The 19,167-nt window shown below is 46.5% G+C and overlaps 1 protein-coding gene across 2 annotated transcripts in view; it reads left to right on the top strand.

Annotated features, from left to right (window-relative positions):
* Positions 1–13,055, top strand: part of Esr1 (estrogen receptor 1) — a 239,358-nt gene extending 226,303 nt beyond the window's left edge. For both annotated transcript variants that reach the window (XM_013027016.1, XM_013027017.1), the window contains exons 7-8: positions 8,213–8,396; positions 11,568–13,055. In XM_013027016.1, coding sequence (XP_012882470.1) covers positions 8,213–8,396; positions 11,568–11,802 — 419 coding nt within the window. In that variant the 3' untranslated portion in view covers positions 11,803–13,055. The remainder of the gene's footprint in view (positions 1–8,212; positions 8,397–11,567) is intronic.
* The last annotated feature ends 6,112 nt before the right edge of the window (positions 13,056–19,167 follow it).

Below are 19,167 nucleotides of genomic sequence, written 5' to 3'. Positions count from 1 at the left end.
GGGACTGGGATTCACACACTGTGGAGAAAAACCCAGAATTACCAGTGTAACACTGACCAGTCTAGTCAAATGTCCATATCTCTTCAGATATCCTGACATGAAATGGATGAACATTTACCTAGATACGAGATCTTTTAAAATCCAGTGTTGTTTTGTAGCTTTCACGGAACGGAGAAATCATAGTATTAAAGTCATTGAAAGTACGATGACATATATTTCAATACAGATATCCAGACTGAGGATCAGGTGGGGGGAGGTGGGGGGAGTATGGGAAGGGATAGGAAGGGGAAACAAAGAGGAGGCAACAATGCTTGATAAGAAATGTACTTGTTACCTTGCCCATGAAATTGTAACTCCTCTGTATGATATTCTCACAATAAAAAAAATAGAAACCTTAGTAAAATAGTAAAATGCCCTGTGTCTGTGATGTATGTTTAGATATAAACAGACAATGGAGGTTCATGCCTGTAACCCTAGCTACTCAGGAGGCTGAGTATGGTTTACAGTCAGCCTGGGCAGACAAAATCATGAATATTCTTAACTCCAATTAACAAACAAAAAGCCAGAATGAAGGTAGGGCTCAAGTGGAAGAGCATCAGCTTTGAGTAAAAAGCCAAAGAGTTGAGTAAAAAAAAAATCCAAGGACCTGAGTTCAAGCCCCAGTACACACACACACACACACACACACACACACACACAGATGATCAGAACCTCTCTTCTAAAGTTTATCTATCATAGAAGTGAAAAATAAATTATATGAATTTAGAGATAACATGCCAAAAATAATGAAGGTTTTAGAGTGGAAGAAAAACATGAAGAAATTTTGCACAGGCACTGACAATAAATCCTACGTACTTTGTCAAAGTGATTCCTCCTTGTAACACAAGGTGAAGAAATGCTAGCCACTTCACCTGTGCAGGCTGGAACACCAAGGTACCGAAGAGATTGAGAAACACGTCCTATCTTAGTGTCTTAATAACACTCAATACAAATATTTAGATTGTCAAACTTAGAAAAGCCACAGAGACTGCTCTTACCTTCAGGTAAGTCAAAGAAGGTGAATTGGACAGAGAAAGAGTAGTGACACACTATCAAGAAGTGTGTAGGAAAACCCAGAGGATGAAGACATTAAGTGAAGAGCTACATGCTCCCCACACAATGGATTTCTTAACCATGTTGCAAATTACTTAAACTAGTACACACCAGGGAAATATTGCTATTGTCCCATGTAGGAGACCATAACAACTTCTCAGTGGTGTGTGTACTATTGTATAATCCTTGGCTCTAATTTGGTTTTGCCTGATTTTACATCTTCTCTACACATATTTACAACCAACTGTGGGCTTTGCTTTTATTTGTTTGATACTTTACCATGTTACTGTCATCATTTCAACTAAGCGTGTGTTTGGAAAGCTTAGAGAGTACTCTATTGATAGATTGTAGAAAATGAGTAAGTTATTTAATAACTTGGAGAAAGTATTCTATTTAAGCCTCCATCACTGTACCAGTTTTTATACTGGGCCTTTTGGGTAGAGCCTGGCAAAAGCTTTTTGGAACTGTAACTCTAGCATACTTTCCAAAAATGTTTTCTTCTATAGATTTCTTTTACATTCAGTAAGACTTTTGAGAGACCAAGATCTGGAAAAGAAACCCCTTCATCGGTCAGGAGTTTCTGGCACTTTGTAGAACAATCACCCCAGAGCCCCTGCTGGACACACTACACAAAGTGGTGGCCCCACCACATTGCCCAAACAGCCCTCTGGGGACCTTGCCACCCCCAGGAAGAATGACCGTTAATCATAGGTGACGCACACAGCCTGCCAACATGGACTCATCAAATGGTCAGCCTCAAAGGAACTTCAGAGTAAACTCCATGTCAAGCCAACGTGTGGATGTACATTCCATCACCCCACCCTCTGTGTGCACCAGAATCCCTTCCCCTCCCGCATCCATGTGGGGGTGACAGCATCCAGGCCCACCTCCAGTAGAGCTGTGGACCCCATCTTTTTGGCTCCCCTTACTCTTTGAACCATTCTGCTATTTTAATCACAGAAGAGCTCTCCCAGCATCTGTTCTCCCATTGTTCCTTCTGGAAAAGAAAGAAAAAGTGACTTTGCTTGATGCATGTGTCCTGCAAGCTGGCGAGCCCAGGTCTCCACGCTCCTTTCTCTACAGAGGTCAGATGTGCCCCCAAGTGGAGGGCAATGGCGGAGCAGGCTAGAGACCCCAGGGAGAGTCCCTGCTTCTTTCTGGGCCCAGCCACTGACATATGCTATAGTGACCAAGCCTGCCGTCCATCGAACACCCAGAAGACTCCATTACCTGGAAAAAGAGCCGAGGAATAGAGCAGGGGTTCATGTAGGGTGAGATGGAGACGGAAGAGGGAAGCAGAAAGGGGAACAGGTGAGGTTGGGAAAGTTTGAGAGCAAGACAGACTGCATCTCAGTCTGTTCCACACGAGGGTACCTGTGAGGATTGTGTTCCTCCTGTTTCCCACACCCAGGTGGCCCTGTTAACACTCCCTAACATTAATGCCAACTGTGTAATTTAGGAAACTTTATAGCCCAGAACTGCTACCCACAACCTTGCACTGAATAATGACATAGACACTGGTTTTTAATCCACATCTTTGGGATTCGAAGCAGCTTCCAGAGTTGCGGTATCCTATTTGGGTGCAAGACTATCTTTCGGAAGGTGCTCATTTGTCTGCTCACTGGTCCGGAGCAGCAAGGGACCCTTGTGGCAGAGGGCTTCCGGGACATGGAAATGACCAGCAGGTGTGTTTTGCTCTTGCTTATTAACAGTGGCTCCCAGAGCATTGTGGGAATTTGGACTGTAGTTGTTTCTCAAATGGCTCCTTAAGGATGGCAGGCAGTAGACATCATCTGAAAGGGTGATAGCTACTCAGCCATCAGTTATTAGCATGTTGACAGACTGTATTCTTATTGCTAGGAAGCATCTTCTGTCAAGGATGAGATGATAAACTGAACTCGTGCCAAAGCAGGGCTAGGAAAACAGGCTTGTTCTTAGAACAGTCTGTGTCCCCTGAGTCTGTGTTCAGAAAATTTGCTCTCCACAGGCCATATCATCCTCTTAAAATATTAACACTCGAGAGCGAATGAGGCTTGGAGTCCCTGTCAGATAACGAAGTGGTGCATGCAGTAGGTTCTCAGCCAATGCTCGCTGGCTGCAGAAGCATGAATGTCCAGGAGAGTGGAAACCCATGAGGAATGGCGGCTGGGGGAAGTCTGAACACGGGATCCTTTTCCTCTAGTGGAGGAGCATTAGGCAATCAGTGATGGCCCTGTGGATTGCTGAAGTCTAGAACAGTAAGCTCTGCCTCTGAGCACACAGGAAGGAGAGAAGGGATGGACAGGACCACTCACCCCAGGCAAAAAACCTCCACCTCTCGGATTGTTGATTCTAGGATTTCCTTGAATAAGGGAAGGATTTTTGGTGAATGAAGTCAGCATACCTCGGCGATAATAATATAAAAAGGAGAAATTGGTTAGAAATTACATCATGCTTGTTGGGCCTGCTCAGTTCTGTGGCCTGGGAAGGTTCCCCGGATAGCCAGGCTATAGCTGGAAGGTGGGTGGTGATAGGGTGATAGGAAATGGACCTGGCTCAGGGCCTGTGGAAGACTCAAGCCAGGCCACCCCTGACTCCAAACCACCATGTCTCCCTCCCCACTCCCTGCCCACCTCCACCGCAATTCTGTGGCCCTGAACCCTTGCCTGTTCTTCTGATCCTCGCAATCTTTCTCTGTCCACTTTCCACACAGAACATAAGCCAAGTCATGCAGCAACTGATTTCTTAATTGAATCTTAAAAATATATTTAATTGAAAAAAGTACACTGAAGAAATGCGTGTAATACTCTTTATAGGAAATCCAAAAATGATGACACTTAACAGGTACAGACAGTTACATGAACGCACAGAAAAACAGAAGAAATAAGAAAACAATTAGCTTTAAATGGTGGGACTCTCTGGAGTAAGGAGAGATGGGATTAGGGAAGAATGTAAGACAGTTTCAAAGACACTGACATTAGCTCAGTTTTTAAAGTTATGAGGCAGGATCATTCTTCACAGATTATGTATGCAAAACATATATTCAGTTGTATGAAGGAAATGTCCCTTTCTTCCCTCTCCCTCCCTCCCTCCCTCTCTCCCTCACTCCTTCCCTCCCTCCTTCCCTCCCTTCTTTCTTTCTTTCCTTCCTTCCTTCCTTCTTTCCTTCCTTCCTTCCTTCCTTCTTTCCTTCCTACCTTCCTTTCTTCTTTCCTCCCTTCCTTCTGCTTCTTCCTTCCTTTTCCTTCATCTTTTTCTTTCTGATCCAAGAATCAAACCCAGGGTTTTGTACAAGCTAGATATTCATTCTTCCACTGAAATACTTCTTTATGGAAAACAAATATTTGATTTTTCCCCCAAACCCTCTAAGGTTATACTCTAGAACAAAGAATCCAGGTTGAAAGTGAAAAGCAATTTGCTTTCTTCTTAAATGTCATTTCTCACTGCTTGTTTGTGGTTGAACAGCTATGTTTAAGATGTCACATGTTACAGTCTATTAAGGAATGAAGAAGGGCTTAATGAGCCACTAAAAGTTGTTAATTTTGTGCTATAGAGATGAGGAGCCAGCAAAGTGTCAAAAGAAAGATATACCTGAAGAAGTGATTTGGAATAATTAACCCAGGAGGAACTTGCAAAATCATATGAAGATAAATCAAACCATTAAAAGAGTGGATTTTTTCTCTTTAAGTTCACATGCATTTACTATTCCCAAGCAAAGACTTGAGAGTGTACATTTTTTTAAGTTCTTAATGTAATCCTGATCCACACAGCTACTTGAGAGTTGTGGGGCCATTACTAAGTACTCAGCTGAGATGCAGTAGGTAGTATTAAATAACACCACGAATCAGAACAATGAACTCCTTAGCCGGTGTGATTGGGCCACATGTAGCTGAGTGTCAATTTGTCAATGATCATATTGTTTAAACAGCAATCCAGCCAGGCCCAAATTTTGTTTCTATTTATCCTTTTTAAAAAAACTTCACAATTTAAGTAGTTCTTTTATGACTTTATATATCCTTAACATAAAACTTACTGATTAAAGGACTGAGTCTTTAGTTTTTCTAATTTAAAGATCCAGAAGTGCTGTTTTCCAAATGTAGGTTAGCTGATCATTTTAAACAGTATATTCTTCAAACGTTTATCAGGCAGAAAATATATGTAAACGGGGGATGTATTGAAAATGAGCAAGAACACCCAGGTATTTAAAAACCTAAGGTGATCCAAAAAAAAAAAAAAAAAAAACAAGGCTTAAGCAGGACGCTAGTGACTCACGCCTGTAACTAGCTGAGATCTGAGGATCACAGTTCAAGGCCAGCCCAGGCAGGAACTTCAAATTATGTAGTGGCTCAAGTGGTAGAGCTCAGGGACAGCACCCAGGCCCAGAATTAAAGCCTCAGGATCGGCAAAAACAAACAACCGAAAACCCAAAGCTTAACCCTTGTATATATGAGTGGACCAAGAAAATGCTGTACATCTACAATGGAATCTGGCTCATCTATCAGAAAGCATAACATTACATCATCTGCAGGGAAATGGTTGGACCTAGAAATGATGTTAAATATATCTGGCTCAGCGAGACCAACGGCAATGAAGCTAGATGTAAAACACAAACATGGACGATACTATCTAGAGGGCTCTGTAGAAACAGACTGACTAAAGGATGGTATAGCTCACAGAGAAGTACAATTGTGTCATGCCTCTGAACAACTAACCAACTGTTTACCAAAGTGAGTGTCAGGAAGCCAAACCGTATTTGAGACCAAGAGTGGCAACCATCAGTGGGGTACAGGAAGGGAGGGAGGAAGCATGGGAAAATGTAGTCATTGTCTTCAATGGGCATGATGGAAAAATTGAACGACATAAGCTGAAGGTAAAGATGAGTGGAGAAAAACTGAGGGAGAAGGATGAATACTCAGAGGCTGACTAACGGGATCAAAACTACTTGGCGCAACCCAGTTAACAATTAAAAGTATCCCCCAAAGCCAAATATATATATATATATATATATATATATATATATTTCCAGCAATTTCTTTATGCTCCATTCCCTGTCCTGCACCTTATTCTCTGCTTTGTTTGCTTCGGATCAGTGTACCTCAAGTATGCCGGGACCTGATGAATGCCACCGCTTGCCAGCCAGCATTGTGACCATTCTTGTGCTGTGGCTGTTCTGTGTGTGTAATCCCACAGCAGTGTTCTGTTCTGGGCAATGACAACTACATTTACTCTGAGTTCATCTGTGGGGGTGGTTTCTTTAGTCCCAACCCATAGGCTCCTGTGTGACCCACCCACGCCTCCCACCCTCCCTCACCACCCCAGGGCCCATGGGCAGCCCAGCATTGATAGACTTGGAAGCCTCCGAGGGATGAAGAAGGGGGAAGGGGAGGAGAAGAACTAGGTGTAAGATGGTCCAGGGACAGAACAGAAGGAAATCCAAGTGATGATCCTGCACAGCGGCCCTAGCTTACCTGTGTGGCTGGTGGGAGGAGCTGAGTTCTAGAGAGTTGAGCTAAGGGAAAATCTATCCTGGTGGCCCCAAGACAAACCTTCCCTCCACGCCTTCAGTTCCCTTCACTGTTCACTGTTCCCCTGCCTCGGGTCCTGGGCCTCTACTCTCCTCTTCTTCTTCCTCTTCTTCTTCTCCTCCCTTGTCCTCCCCTCCCCTCTCCTCCCCTCCCTTCCCCTCGCCTCCCCTCTCCTCTTCTTCTTCCTCCCTTCCCCTTCCCTCTCCACTTCTTCCTCCCTTCCCCTCCCCTCTCCACTTCTTCTTCCACTTTCCTCCCTTCCCCTCCCTTTCCCTTCCCTCCCCTCCCCCTCCTCCCCTCTCTTTCCCTCCCCTCCCCTTTCCTCTTCTTTTTCCTCCCCTCCCCTCTCCTCTCCTCTCCTCTTTTCCCCTACCCTCGTTTCTCCTCCCCTGTCCTTCCCTCTCCTCCCCTCCCTTATGCTCCCCTCCTCTCTCCTCTTCTTCCTCTCCTCCCCTCTCCTCTCCTCCTCTTCTTCCTCCCCTCTCCACTTCTTTTTCCCCTCCCCTCTCCTCCTCTTCTTCCTCCCCTCTCCTCCTCTCTACTACTTCTTCTTCCCCTCCCCTCTCCTCTCTTCCTCTTCTTCCTCCCCTCTCTACTTCTTCTTCTTCCCCTCCCCTGACCTCCCCTCTCCTCTCCTCTTCTTCCTCTCCTCCCCTCTCCACTTCTTCTTCTTCCCCTCCCCTCCTCTTCTTTCCTCTCTTCTCCTCCCCTCCTCTCCCTTCTCTCTTTCTTTCCCTTCCTTTCCCCACGTACTTACAGCTCTCACCACTTCCCCTCTGCTCGCTCCTGCTCACCCCTTGAGCTCCTTGGCAGAGAACTGAGCCTGTATATTCTCTCCTCTCCCTAGTTAGTAACTAGGATTCCCAGCATACAAGCTCCATACACCACCGCAGAAGAAATAGCCATGCTGGCGTCGGCGTAGATCTGCTTCTAGCTGTGGCACAGAGGGCATGGGGAAGGCAGGAGAGGAAAGGCCCACCTGGCCCGTGAGCCAGTGTTCCCTCCTCTATGCCCACAAGTGCTTTGGGCCCAAACCTCACCGGGACTCCAGAAGCGAATTAAATCCTGCCTGGAAAAAGGCGGCCATCACTCTCTGTGATGATCGTGGCACCCGTCACCCTCTCTGAAGCTGGCCAGAGTCTCCATGTCTCTGGGGAGGGTCTTCCTGATCAGCACTAGATGTGGAATGGAAAACTGGGCCCAGGTCCAGCCCAGGACGCTGCTTTCCCAGTTACCTCTAGCTGGCAGTGCGTGGCTCTGCTCTGAGAAGAAACACGGCCGCTGTCCCCTGGGCTGAGGGTCAGTGTTAAGTGCTCAGTCCATGTAGGCACCAGACAATGAGAGGAGGAGTTCAGTGCTCCCATTACAATGCTGCGGTCCTCTCTGGGGCTCTTGGCTGGGGCACACGGAGGCCATCTTGGCCTCTTGGGGCCAGGAGACACACATATGCATTCATCAGGTCACACAGGCGCTTGATTTCAAATGGGCCCAGAATGTCCCCAAGGCTGGACAGCTGGCAGGGAGAGGACCCCAGCTCTCCACCACGACCCAGGGACACTTCCGGTCTCCTTGGCCTCATCCGCTTTGAGTCCCTCTGTGTCTCTCTGCCCCTGCAGGCGTGTACACCTTTCTGTCCAGCACCCTGAAGTCTCTGGAAGAGAAGGACCATATCCACCGGGTCCTGGACAAGATCACAGACACCTTGATCCACCTGATGGCCAAAGCGGGCCTGACACTGCAGCAGCAGCACCGGCGGCTGGCCCAGCTCCTCCTCATCCTCTCCCACATCCGCCATATGAGGTAAGGGGCCCTGAGTCCTAACTACAGGAAGCTACCTCCACTTACACGGCGGCAGACAAGCAAGGGCTGCCATGCATACACCTAGCACCGTGGGATTCCTTCATGACCCACCATACATGCTGGGGCTAGGGGAGGAGGACACAGAGGAAGGCGTTGAGTGTGCCCGGGCACCTGTCAGATTCCCCTTCCTGAAGGGGGCAGCTGTGGGTGTCTGTGGGCAGAGGCAAGTATGAGGCGGGATGGTAGAAGTTGGCGGAAATGTCCTGAGGCCAGGGCCAGGCTAGCCAGAAGGAAGAGGTGAGATCGCTTCTGAGGAGGCTCCAAGCTGGAGTTCTGAAATCCAAATGGCACGAAGTCTGGCACATCCAAGTCCTGGGACCCACCCTTCCTGAGACAGGCTGGCCAGATTGTTAAGCTTCTTGGGAAAACCAATGTACCTTTTTCCTTTACCTCCCAAGAGCACTGTCTAGGATTGCCACACAGGGTATGCCCGCAGCAGGATTCCTGGGTGAACAGCATGAAGAAATGGAGACGTGACTCACTGAACATTTGACTCATGCCCTGTGCCTTTGAAATTCCTACGCAAAGCGTCTTCTTGGCCAAGTTAGGGAGAAAGGGATGGCAATCACAGTCCTCAGGGACTCCCTGGGAGTCTTGGGAACAGACACAGGACTCAGCCTGCTGGGCACAGCAGATGATCGCATTCTGAGGAAAACATGTTCAATTCTTTCTTTTCTCTTACTCATCCTTCTTCGGGTGGCACGGGGTTTGAACTCAGGACCTTGTACTTGTAAGCCAGGTGCTGTACCACTTGAGCCACATCCCCAGTCCTTCTTTGTTTTACTTGATTTTTTTTTTTTGGTCTTTGCTTCCATCTGTCTCAGTCCATGATCTTCGTATTTCTGCCTCTTACACAGCTGAAATTCCAGGTCTGTAGCAGTGACCTTGGAGAATCTATGCAAGCCCTATGTATGTTTATCTTTGCGGAGGAAAAAAATCACTGACTTTTCTAACCTGTGAACTCAGGTCTAATTAGTTAACATCAAGGATAGTTGCTGTGTATATCAGTCCTGGCTGATTTTATGTCAATATGGGAGGGCGGGGAGGGGGGGAGGGGGGAGGGAGGGGGCGGGACACAGTGGTGCAGGAACTGTTATCATTGAGGGAAGAACTAAGAAGTGGTTGCTGGGTTATTGGCAGCTCTGAGCATCTGGCCCCCACCCCCCCATCTCCGTCCTCCCCACCCCTCCACCCTCCTCTTACACATGCATATCTACAAAATATTTTGGTGCCTCGTTATCTCAGCGTAAAACACAGAACTCTGTTTTGTCGAATTTGGCCTCTGCCATATGGTGTTTCTCCAAGAATTTAATTCCAGCCTTCATCCCCCTGGAAATGTGATGCATTACGTTATTGGAGGAAGGGGACCATGGCAGATCTGGGGGGCATTCACTTTTAACAGCGTTTAAATTGAAAATGGGTAACACAAACAACATCATGCTTAGACGTGTCCTTTAGGTTGGGTCGCAGGCCTGGACGGCTCCGATGCTGAATTCCATGTCAGGACTCCAGCCTGGGCTAACCCTTCCCCAACCACAATGTGAAGATACAGTGTTAGGACATAGTCAGTTCTGCCTCTTCATAATCCATATTTCTTTTGTTTTCTTCTCTTTTTCTTGTGGTGCTTGAACTCAAAATCTAGATGCTATCCCTCTGCCCAAGACTTGAATGACAGCTCTATTTCCAGCTTTTTACTAGTTAATTGGACCTAAGAGTTTCAGGGACTTTCCTGCCCAGGCTGGCTTCAAACCAGGATCCTCACGTCTCAGCCTCCTGAGTAGCTAGGATCACAGGCGTGAGCTGTCAATGCCGGGCTGTATTTCTTTTCAAAAGCACTTTCAAGTGAGCTCAGAGCTGTCATCCTCGCTCTTTTCCCTCTGCAGTATGTGGGGCAGAGAAGAGTTGCGACTGGTAAAGGGCAGAGTGGGTTTCTAGGGGGGAAAAGAGGAAATGGCACCTGCCTACACTCCCCTCCTCTACCAAGTTTTAGGTAGCATTTACAGTTCTAGGCTGTGGTAGAGGGCAGGTTGGGCTGACCCCTGACCCCTGTCCCTCTTGGAACTTGCACGGTGTGTGGGGTTGAGAAGAATAACACCTTAACACATAGAGTGAGTATGAGAGAGAGAGAGCACAACCAGGCTGATGTGAAAGGGGGTGGCTAAAATGGAGAGAGCTGGGCCAGGGCCACAGAGAGGAGAGACGGCTGGGGAGTTCACTTTTGAAGACTTGGGGGACATGCATACAGGAAGAGGAAACACCCAAGGAATGCCCCCTCCTAATTCTAGAAGGATCTTTGTTCCTTTAAGGGGCAGAGCAGAACCCAGTGCAGTCTACAGAGTTCACAGAGAATGAAGGGCAGGACCCGTCTGTGAAGGGAGACAGAATGGGTCATTTGGACGCTGGATGATTGGGACAGAAATGTTTATTCTGGATTTGACAGGAAGTCATTGGGGAGTTTAAGCAAGGGAATTTCTTAAACTGCATTACCCATTTTAGATAGCTCACTCCTGAAGCAAGCTGGGTGCTGGTGGTTCACACCTGTGACCCTAGCTACTCAGGAGCCTGAGATCTGAGGCTGGAGGTTCAAATCTAGCCTAGGCAGGAAAGTCTGTGAGATTCTTATCTCCAATGAGCCAGCCTTTAGTGATGAGGCTAAAGGAAATCACTCAGATCCTGAGTTCAAGCTCCAGTACCTACCTGCATTCCCCTCCCCCTCCCCCAGAATGCAGAATGCTGACTCCTGATTGGCTGTAAGTGGCAGGTTCTCGACTTAGCTGTAAGGATGGTGTCAAGGAACAGGGCTGAAAGCCAGGCTGTGGAAGGAAGGAAGCCAGGCTAGGAATGGCTGGGGTGGGGAGGGTGTGTCTGTGAGTGTGGCCTGCCCTTGAGGGAGGGGAATTGAAGCTGCCTGGAGATGCATCCCAGACTGGGGCTCTGAAGACCCTTGACCTTCTGCAGATGCCATCCTCCGGGCAATCTTTCAGTAGAAAGAAGGCTTGGGTGACCAGGGTCTCGGGACCTTCTCTAACCTCCCCTTGCTAGGAATGTCACAAGTCTTGGGAGCACAGCCAGGCTCTAACGTGGTCTTCTCTGTGTCCTCCCCTCCGCCAGTAACAAAGGCATGGAGCATTTGTACAGCATGAAGTGCAAGAACGTGGTGCCCCTGTACGATCTGCTCCTGGAGATGCTGGATGCCCACCGACTGCACGCCCCTGCCAGCCGCCAGGGGGTGGCCCCGGAGGAGCCCATGCAGAGCCAGCTGACCGCCAACGGCTCTGCTTCTGCACACTCCTTGCAAACATACTACATCTCCCAGGAGGCAGAGAGTTTCTCCAACACCATGTGAGAACTCCTGGGAGCCCCCTCCCCAGGTTCTGAGAATCCCTGTCGCATTTTACCCACGTCATGCATCACTTTCACAGAAATTCTGTCTCCTGCATACACTCCGGCATGCATCTGCCACCCGTGGCTTTCTAGTATGAGTGGCCATTCATTTGCTTGCTCAGTTCTTAGTGACATGTCTTCTGTTGGGAACAGCCAAAGGGATTCCAGGGCTAACTCTTTGGTAACAGCTCTCTCCCCCTCTTTGCTACATGATTAAGAATGAGGATTCTTGTAGTGCGCTTCATGACTGAACTCAGCCTGTGAGATGTCTGTGGACTGAAGTTTACTAGTTGAGACCCACACCTGGAGAGTAGACATTTCACCTCCAATAAGCACTTTGTAATGGCTCCAAACTAAGCCTCAGGACAGAATTGAATGGCTCCTTTAATTGACACCATGGAGGAAGAAAGCTAGCTCCAGGCTTCCTCATGGGCATGTTGTATTCCTATGGTAACCTGTCACTTGTGAAAACGATTAAGGGACACCTCGATCGTTTTCACTAAATGGCTTGGGTGTAGCAGCATGCTTGGTGAACCCCGATTCATTTCTCCCCATAGGAATACAAGATGCACACAGGGAAGGAAGATCCCCTTATTCTCAAGACTATGTCGGCTTAATGCATTGCACCTTCTTACCTTGCTGAAACCTACTGCTGGTTTTCCAGAGCACAGGGTTCCAGGTCAGCCTGGCTTTCCACAGACCTGCAGGAAACAGCAAGTTGATTTCAGTTAAGGCATACAAACCAGTCTCTTAAAAAAAAACATTTTTTTGGCTATTATTTTTATAAAAGAAAGCCTTTTTAGCTCCCAAGGACTTGGCAGTCAAAAACAGCTTCTGGACCTATTCCAGCGGGGCTTTGGCATTCACCACCAGAGGGCGCCCTACGTGGCTCGCCCAGCTATGACTTCACACTGCATTTTTCTCACATAGAGGGATGAAGGGCAGTTTCGATTGAGCGAGGAGCACCTTAGTGATGCTTTCTGTTGTTATTGTTGTTTTGATTTTAGGCTTGGGAAGCGGGGTTAACTAGTAACTGGGTGTGATCCATTGTGGGCTGCTAGAGAACAAGAAGGAAAGTAGGGGAGAAACTGGATCAAACCAGGCTGCAGTTTCCCAGGGGTGCACACCCCAGGCAGCACAATGCACAGAGGGCTTGCCCTGCAAGCAGCCGGTGGTCTGCCTCCCCTTCATTTACCATGTGGCCCTGATGATAGGAAACAGTTGGCCTGGGACCCTGGGGGCTGGTCAGTGCTCCTCTAAAAATAAGCTGGTTTGGCCTTGGGAAGTTCTCCACCACCACCGCCCCCCCGCCCCGACTTCTACTCCTTCTGCCCTTAAACTGCATAACCCAAGAGAATGAGACCAAAACTGGGCCACAAGAATCCTTTTCACAACAGCCACCCCACAAAAAATGAAAAAAGAAAAGCTTTCCTTAGCCACAGGGCCGTTTTCCCTGGGCCTTTGCTTTTCTAGTACAATTCTGGGTGGTTTCATTTTCTGAACCCAAATGAAACTTTGATCTTCCCTGACTTCATAGACTACAGTTGCAACACTGCCGAGAGGCCACATAGTAGATGGCAGCCCAGGGAAAGGGCCAGGCTTCTAGCCGAGTTAGATCGCAGCGCTAGTGAGTGGCTAGGCTTCTAGATGCATCGATACATCCTGTTTGGAGCGGTGAGTTCCACTAAGTGGCAGCCAATGAACTAGAATACTGGGGCCCCCAAATAAGTGAAGCTTTCTCTTTTTATTTTTTTCTCCATGCATGTACATCTAAATTTGGGGGGCAATTTTCTGTATCCTCATGAAGAATATGTTTTAAGAACACAATTCTTTTGTTGTTTGTTTTAAAAAGTACCTTATATAGTATAATATATATATATTTTGAAATTGAATTGCTTGTTTATCGGACAATTGAATGTAATAATTCTGTACTGGATTTAATTTTGACTGGGTTGACATTGCAAAAACCAAGGGAAAATGTTGAGTTGTTTTTTTTTTTTGTATACTTTTCAAGCTACCTTGTAATGTATGCAGTTAGTTATTGATGCCTAAAGCCTGGTGATTATTCATTTCAATGAAGATCACATTTCATATTAACTTTTGTATCCACAGTAGACAAACTAGCACTAATCCACATGCCTATTGTTGGATATCGATTGACAGACAATCTTAATGTAGCAGAGATTATGCCTGAAAAGGAGAATTATTCAGGGCAGCTAATTTTGCTTTTACCAAAATATCAGTAGTAATATTTTTGGACAGTAGCTAATGGGTCAGTGGGTTCTTTTTAATGTTTATACTGAGATTTTTCTTTAAAAAAATAAAAACAAAATAAAACACAAAAAAACCTCTAGGACTATAGATGATGTAATACCAGCTAAATCCAAACAGTTATGTGGTAGAAGATTTTTACATGATTCATCTACTGTGTTTGTATTCTTGTTGAGATACTACTACATTTGAAATGGGCAGAGAACATTGGATGGTTGAACTGTGAGCCCTTGAGTTTCAAGCAACTTTGGAAGTCTCTTTTTAATTCTTATTTGAAGTGCCAATAACGAGTGGCTGACATTTCCCAGCTGATGTTGGTGCAGGGCAGAGGGGACATGTGGAGAAATTGTGCTTTCTTCCCACTTTGAAGAAATTTAAGGTCTGAAAGGTATTGAACTACCTGCAGGTGCAGGGTAGGGAAAGGAAAAGGTCTTGGGAATTTGAATGGGGAAAACAAGAGACTAAGAGCATTGACAGTCCTCTGACTCCCGGAGGGGATGCTGGGGGCCGCTCTTCTGTTTCTGCCCTGTAATCTGAAACTAACTAGTCATTTTCAATATGGCTGCTTGAGTTTGTGGGCAGAGTACGGCATCAGCAGCTAAATCCAAAGAATAACGAGAGGTCAAGTGTCTTTCAGCCATCTCCGAGCTTGCTGTCATGATTCTGCGATGCTATCTTACAGCAATGAGTGAGACACCCCAAGAGAAGACCCTATTGGTATCAGCCACAAAATCTCATCCATCCTGAAGGAAGTGCAATCACTGAGAGATGTCCATGATTGCAAATGTTTCCCCATGCCCTATTCCAGGCCTTGTGGGGGCTGAACAAATAAATGACTTTCTGATGATTTACTTTTAATCCTATTAAGGTGTTCGCACTTTGAAATGGCCTTTGATTTAGACTGTTGGCTTAGAGTACCTTTACTCCCCAAGGAGGCCAATTGCAAATCCCTTCCTTGAATAACTTTCCAACCTGGAGACAGGCTGTGGATACTGGGAACTCTCACCAGCCGGTCGTGATGTCTGAGATTCACAGGCAGGTCTGTGTGGGGACAGCGGCTCTGTGAAAGGCAAACGGAGTCATGCAGTAGCTCAGAAGGAAACCACGATCCTTTTTTGGTGCAAGTCTTGGGAGGTTGATCCAGATTGGGCTGTAAACCTCCCAGCGTCACCCCTTGAGAAGGAACTCCCTCTCAGACAAGTGAGCTGAACTGTGGTCCCAGATACCCCACCTTCTCGTCTGTGCGATTCTGCTGTTTTCTAGCTGTCTTTCCTTTCCACTGAAATCAAATTGTGGTCCCTTTTGAAATCACTTTAAATTGTTTGCTAAAGTAATTGCTGCCTCTAGTACAGCATTTGATTTTTGCACTGTCTTTCAGAGACACAAGAAAAATTTCTATTCTTTTCTTTTTTTGCATCCAAATGTGCCTGAACTTTTTAAATACGTAAATGCTGCCATGATCCAACCCCATCTTCAGTGTGTGTGCGTGTGTGAGTGAGTGCGCGCACGTGTGTGTGTGTGTGTGTGTATGTGTATGTATATGTGTGTACAGAGCTGTGCACCCTGGAAATAACATACAGTCCCATGAACAGGTGCCTAAGACATGGACCCCTTTGTGTTTGCAGAGAGGTCATTGGTCATAGAGACTTGAATTAATAAGTGACATTATGCCAGTTTCTGTCTTCTCACTGCTTATCCACAATGCTTTGTGTGCACTACATACTCTTCAGTGTAGAGCTCTTGTTTTATGGGAAAAGGCTGAAATGCCCCATTGTGTTTGATGGACGAATACACTCGCCTGCTGATGCATTCACACAATTACTGATGTGATCCTGTTTTTGTCGTAGCTTTGCTTTGTTTAATGAAACACACTTGTAAACCTCTTTTGCACCTTGAAAAAGAATCCAGCAGGATGCTTAAGCATCTGTAAACCATTTTTTTCTCAACCTATTTGATGTTCAAATAAAGAAGTAAACTAAAGACAAAGGGTTTGAATTGTCTGTTTTCCATTCTACTTCTTGCCGATCACTTATTACTGATCTTATGAAAATGAAGCTAGGCTTTTGCCTGTGATTCTAGCGACTCAGGATGCTGAAGTCTGAGGATCAAGGCTTGAAGCCAGCCTGGCAAGAAATGTCTGTGAGACTCCTATCTCCAATGAACCAGCAAAATGCCAGAAATAGAAGTGTGGCTCAAGTGGTAGAGTGCCAACTTTGAGAACATAATGCCTTGAGTTCAAGCCCAAGTAACTGCATCAAAAATATGCACATAAAAATGAAGTGACCTGTCCTTTGGCAGGAGTGGAATATTAAGATCTCCCACTATTACTGTGTTAGAGTCTATCATGTTCTGTAAGTCCAGAAGTCTTGGTTTAAGGTTTTTAGGTACTCCATTGTCCAGAGCATAAATATTGACCACTGTGATTTCCTCGTCATGGTTCATCCTCTTTATTAATATGTAATGATCTTTCTTGTCTCTTGGTACTGATTTTAATGAAAAATCGATTTGTTGAAATGCCAATATGGCCATGCCCACCTCTTTGCAGAATGCATTTGCATGAAAGATCTTTTTCCATCCCTTCTTTTGTGAGATGGGTCTCTTATAGACAACTGATGGATGGATCTTGGTTTTTCATCCAATCTGCTGTTGGACTTCGAGTCCATTAATGTTTAGGGTTACTGTGGAGAGATATGTCATGTCTCCTGCCATTTTCTTGATTTCCTGTATTTTTTTCTTTTCTTTTCTTATGCTTACTAAACTAGTCTTCTAGTGATTGTTGTCTAATGTGTTTCCTTGACTTTGTTTTTTTCAAATAGCTTACTTCCCTTTATTATTCTTTATAATGCTCATAGTGTTCATGGATTCCTTTAATCTTTGTCATGGAAGATTTTAGTTTCACTGTCCATTGTGAATGATAGCATTGCTGGGTATGCCAGTTTGGGTTGATGGTTGTAGATCTTCATGACTTGAGTTATACCATTCCAGGTGCTCCTTGTTTTTGTGGAGATATCTGCAGTGATTCTGATCTTCTTTTTGCTATATTATAGCTCTCTGAACATCATGAACCAGGATACAATAAAGATACCTGCACAACCATGTTCATTGCTGCACTATTCACAATAGCTGAGATATGGAAACAGCTTAGGTGCTCCACAATAGACAAGTGGATCTGAAAAAACATGGTACATATACATGATAGAATTTTACACAGGTGTGTATATACATGGCTATAGCACAATACATGAGGCTAGGTAGCTCATAAAGAAAGGAGATTTCCAAACCACATGGTAACAGCAGGGCAGATGGCTTCACAATAGCGGCGTGAGTGGGGTCTCAGGGGAGAAGGAAAGCCAGACAACAGGGAGAAGCCAGTTCCATTCTGGCCCAACAACTTTCCCTCAAAAGAACCAACTTGGATGAGAAATACATTCACCACTTACAAGGGCAACACCCCCCCCCAATGACCTAATTGCCTTGCACTAAGCCCCACCCTTAAAGCTTGCACTGCTTCACCACAGGAGGAACAGGCTTTCGGAATGCAAATCCCTTGTGAGTCATACCCAGACCTGGTCCAAACCACACCAGAAAGAGAGAGCCAACAGAGTCATCTACCTGGACAGCTTGCTGCGCAGGCTCATTCCTGGAGGGCACCCACGGGGACAGTGGTTGGAGAAGGTAGTCCTTTCCCAGCTGGTGGACGGTCTTTGAATAGGAGAGTTTGAGCAGCCCTGCTGCTACCACCATCCCTGGCACTTGGTGGGCCCCTCGGCCCTTGTTTACTGGGGTCCACAAGGCACTTGCCCATCCTTGCCTCCTGCTAGAAAAGGCCCCTCTGCATCGGTACCCCAGAAAAAGCATGCATTCTGGCCAATGACTGGCCAAGTCGAAGCCTGGGACGGATGATGGCACTGTCAGCAGCAAGGCCTAGTTCAGAATCGGCTGCTACTCAGGCCACACCTAGAGCCCATCTCCTCCTATTTCTTGGCTGGGGACAGGACCACGGCTGCGGCTGAGACACTGGCCTTCCATATGGTGCTGATTAACGTGTTCATCCTGATGAGATGAGGAAAGAAAACTAGGAGGAAAGCAGCACATGGGCAAACATTAGACAGAGTGCTATGAAGGGAGGTGGGGTGATCTGAGTAGCTCGGTCAGCAGGGGAGCAGAGCAAGCGCTCGCTAGTGGCTGATGCTTGATCGTTTGCCAGTTAGCATCTTGGGAAGGGTTGGGGGATCGTGTACAGCTGGCTGACACCGGACCTCTCCGCACCCCCATACCCCATCATCAGCGGCCTTGTCTCTGAGAAGGCAGTAACTGTGGGAGCGGCTAGAGGAAGGTGCTGCACGTTGGTAAACATTTTTATTGGGCAGATTGAGCCTTCGAGTTCACCCCAGGAGGAAAGGAGTTGAAGCTGTAAAGATTTCGGAGTGTTTCCACATTTATTACCAGAAAGAACATGTTTTAATCCTCAGGGCTGCAGACCACAGGCCGAGGGGAGGTGGGAGGGTCATGGGAATACAGGCAGCCACCAGGGCATGTCACTGCCTCTAGAGTGGCCGGGTAGGCGTCACGCTCTTCCTGCTGAGACACCAGGGGTGCGGCCGGGTTCTGAGGCTCATCCGTCACACGGGAAGCATGTCCTTTAAGGAAAGGGAAGGACTGAGCGTGCCAACATGAAGCTTCTAGAATGGATCACACAGGAGAATCAAGGATTCGCTAACTCATAACACCTGGCCATCCACAAAGTGTTTCAGATGGAGATTTTCAGATGATTTGTCTATGTGCCTCAATGTCGCAACTGAACATCCCTAAGCCAAGAAATGCACAAAAAAAGGTTTGGGTTTTGGAGGGCTTTAAGGCTTCAGCTTTTCAGATTAGGGCTGTTTTCTGCTGTACGCTGAAAAGCATTAAGCAGGGATTAGAGACATGGCTCAGGTGATTGAGCTCTAGCCAATGAGCAAAAGCATCAGGTACCTGGTTCTGGTCTCTCACCAAAAAAAACATAAAAAGAAAAGCATTGAGCAGGTTTATGGAGAGTTGAGGAGCTTGGGTAAAA

This window comes from Dipodomys ordii, unplaced genomic scaffold (assembly GCF_000151885.1).
Source record: "Dipodomys ordii isolate 6190 unplaced genomic scaffold, Dord_2.0 Scaffold98, whole genome shotgun sequence".
Classification (NCBI taxonomy): domain Eukaryota; kingdom Metazoa; phylum Chordata; class Mammalia; order Rodentia; family Heteromyidae; genus Dipodomys; species Dipodomys ordii.
Note: the sequence above shows the minus strand (reverse complement) of the source record. Positions and strands in the feature narration are given on the sequence as shown.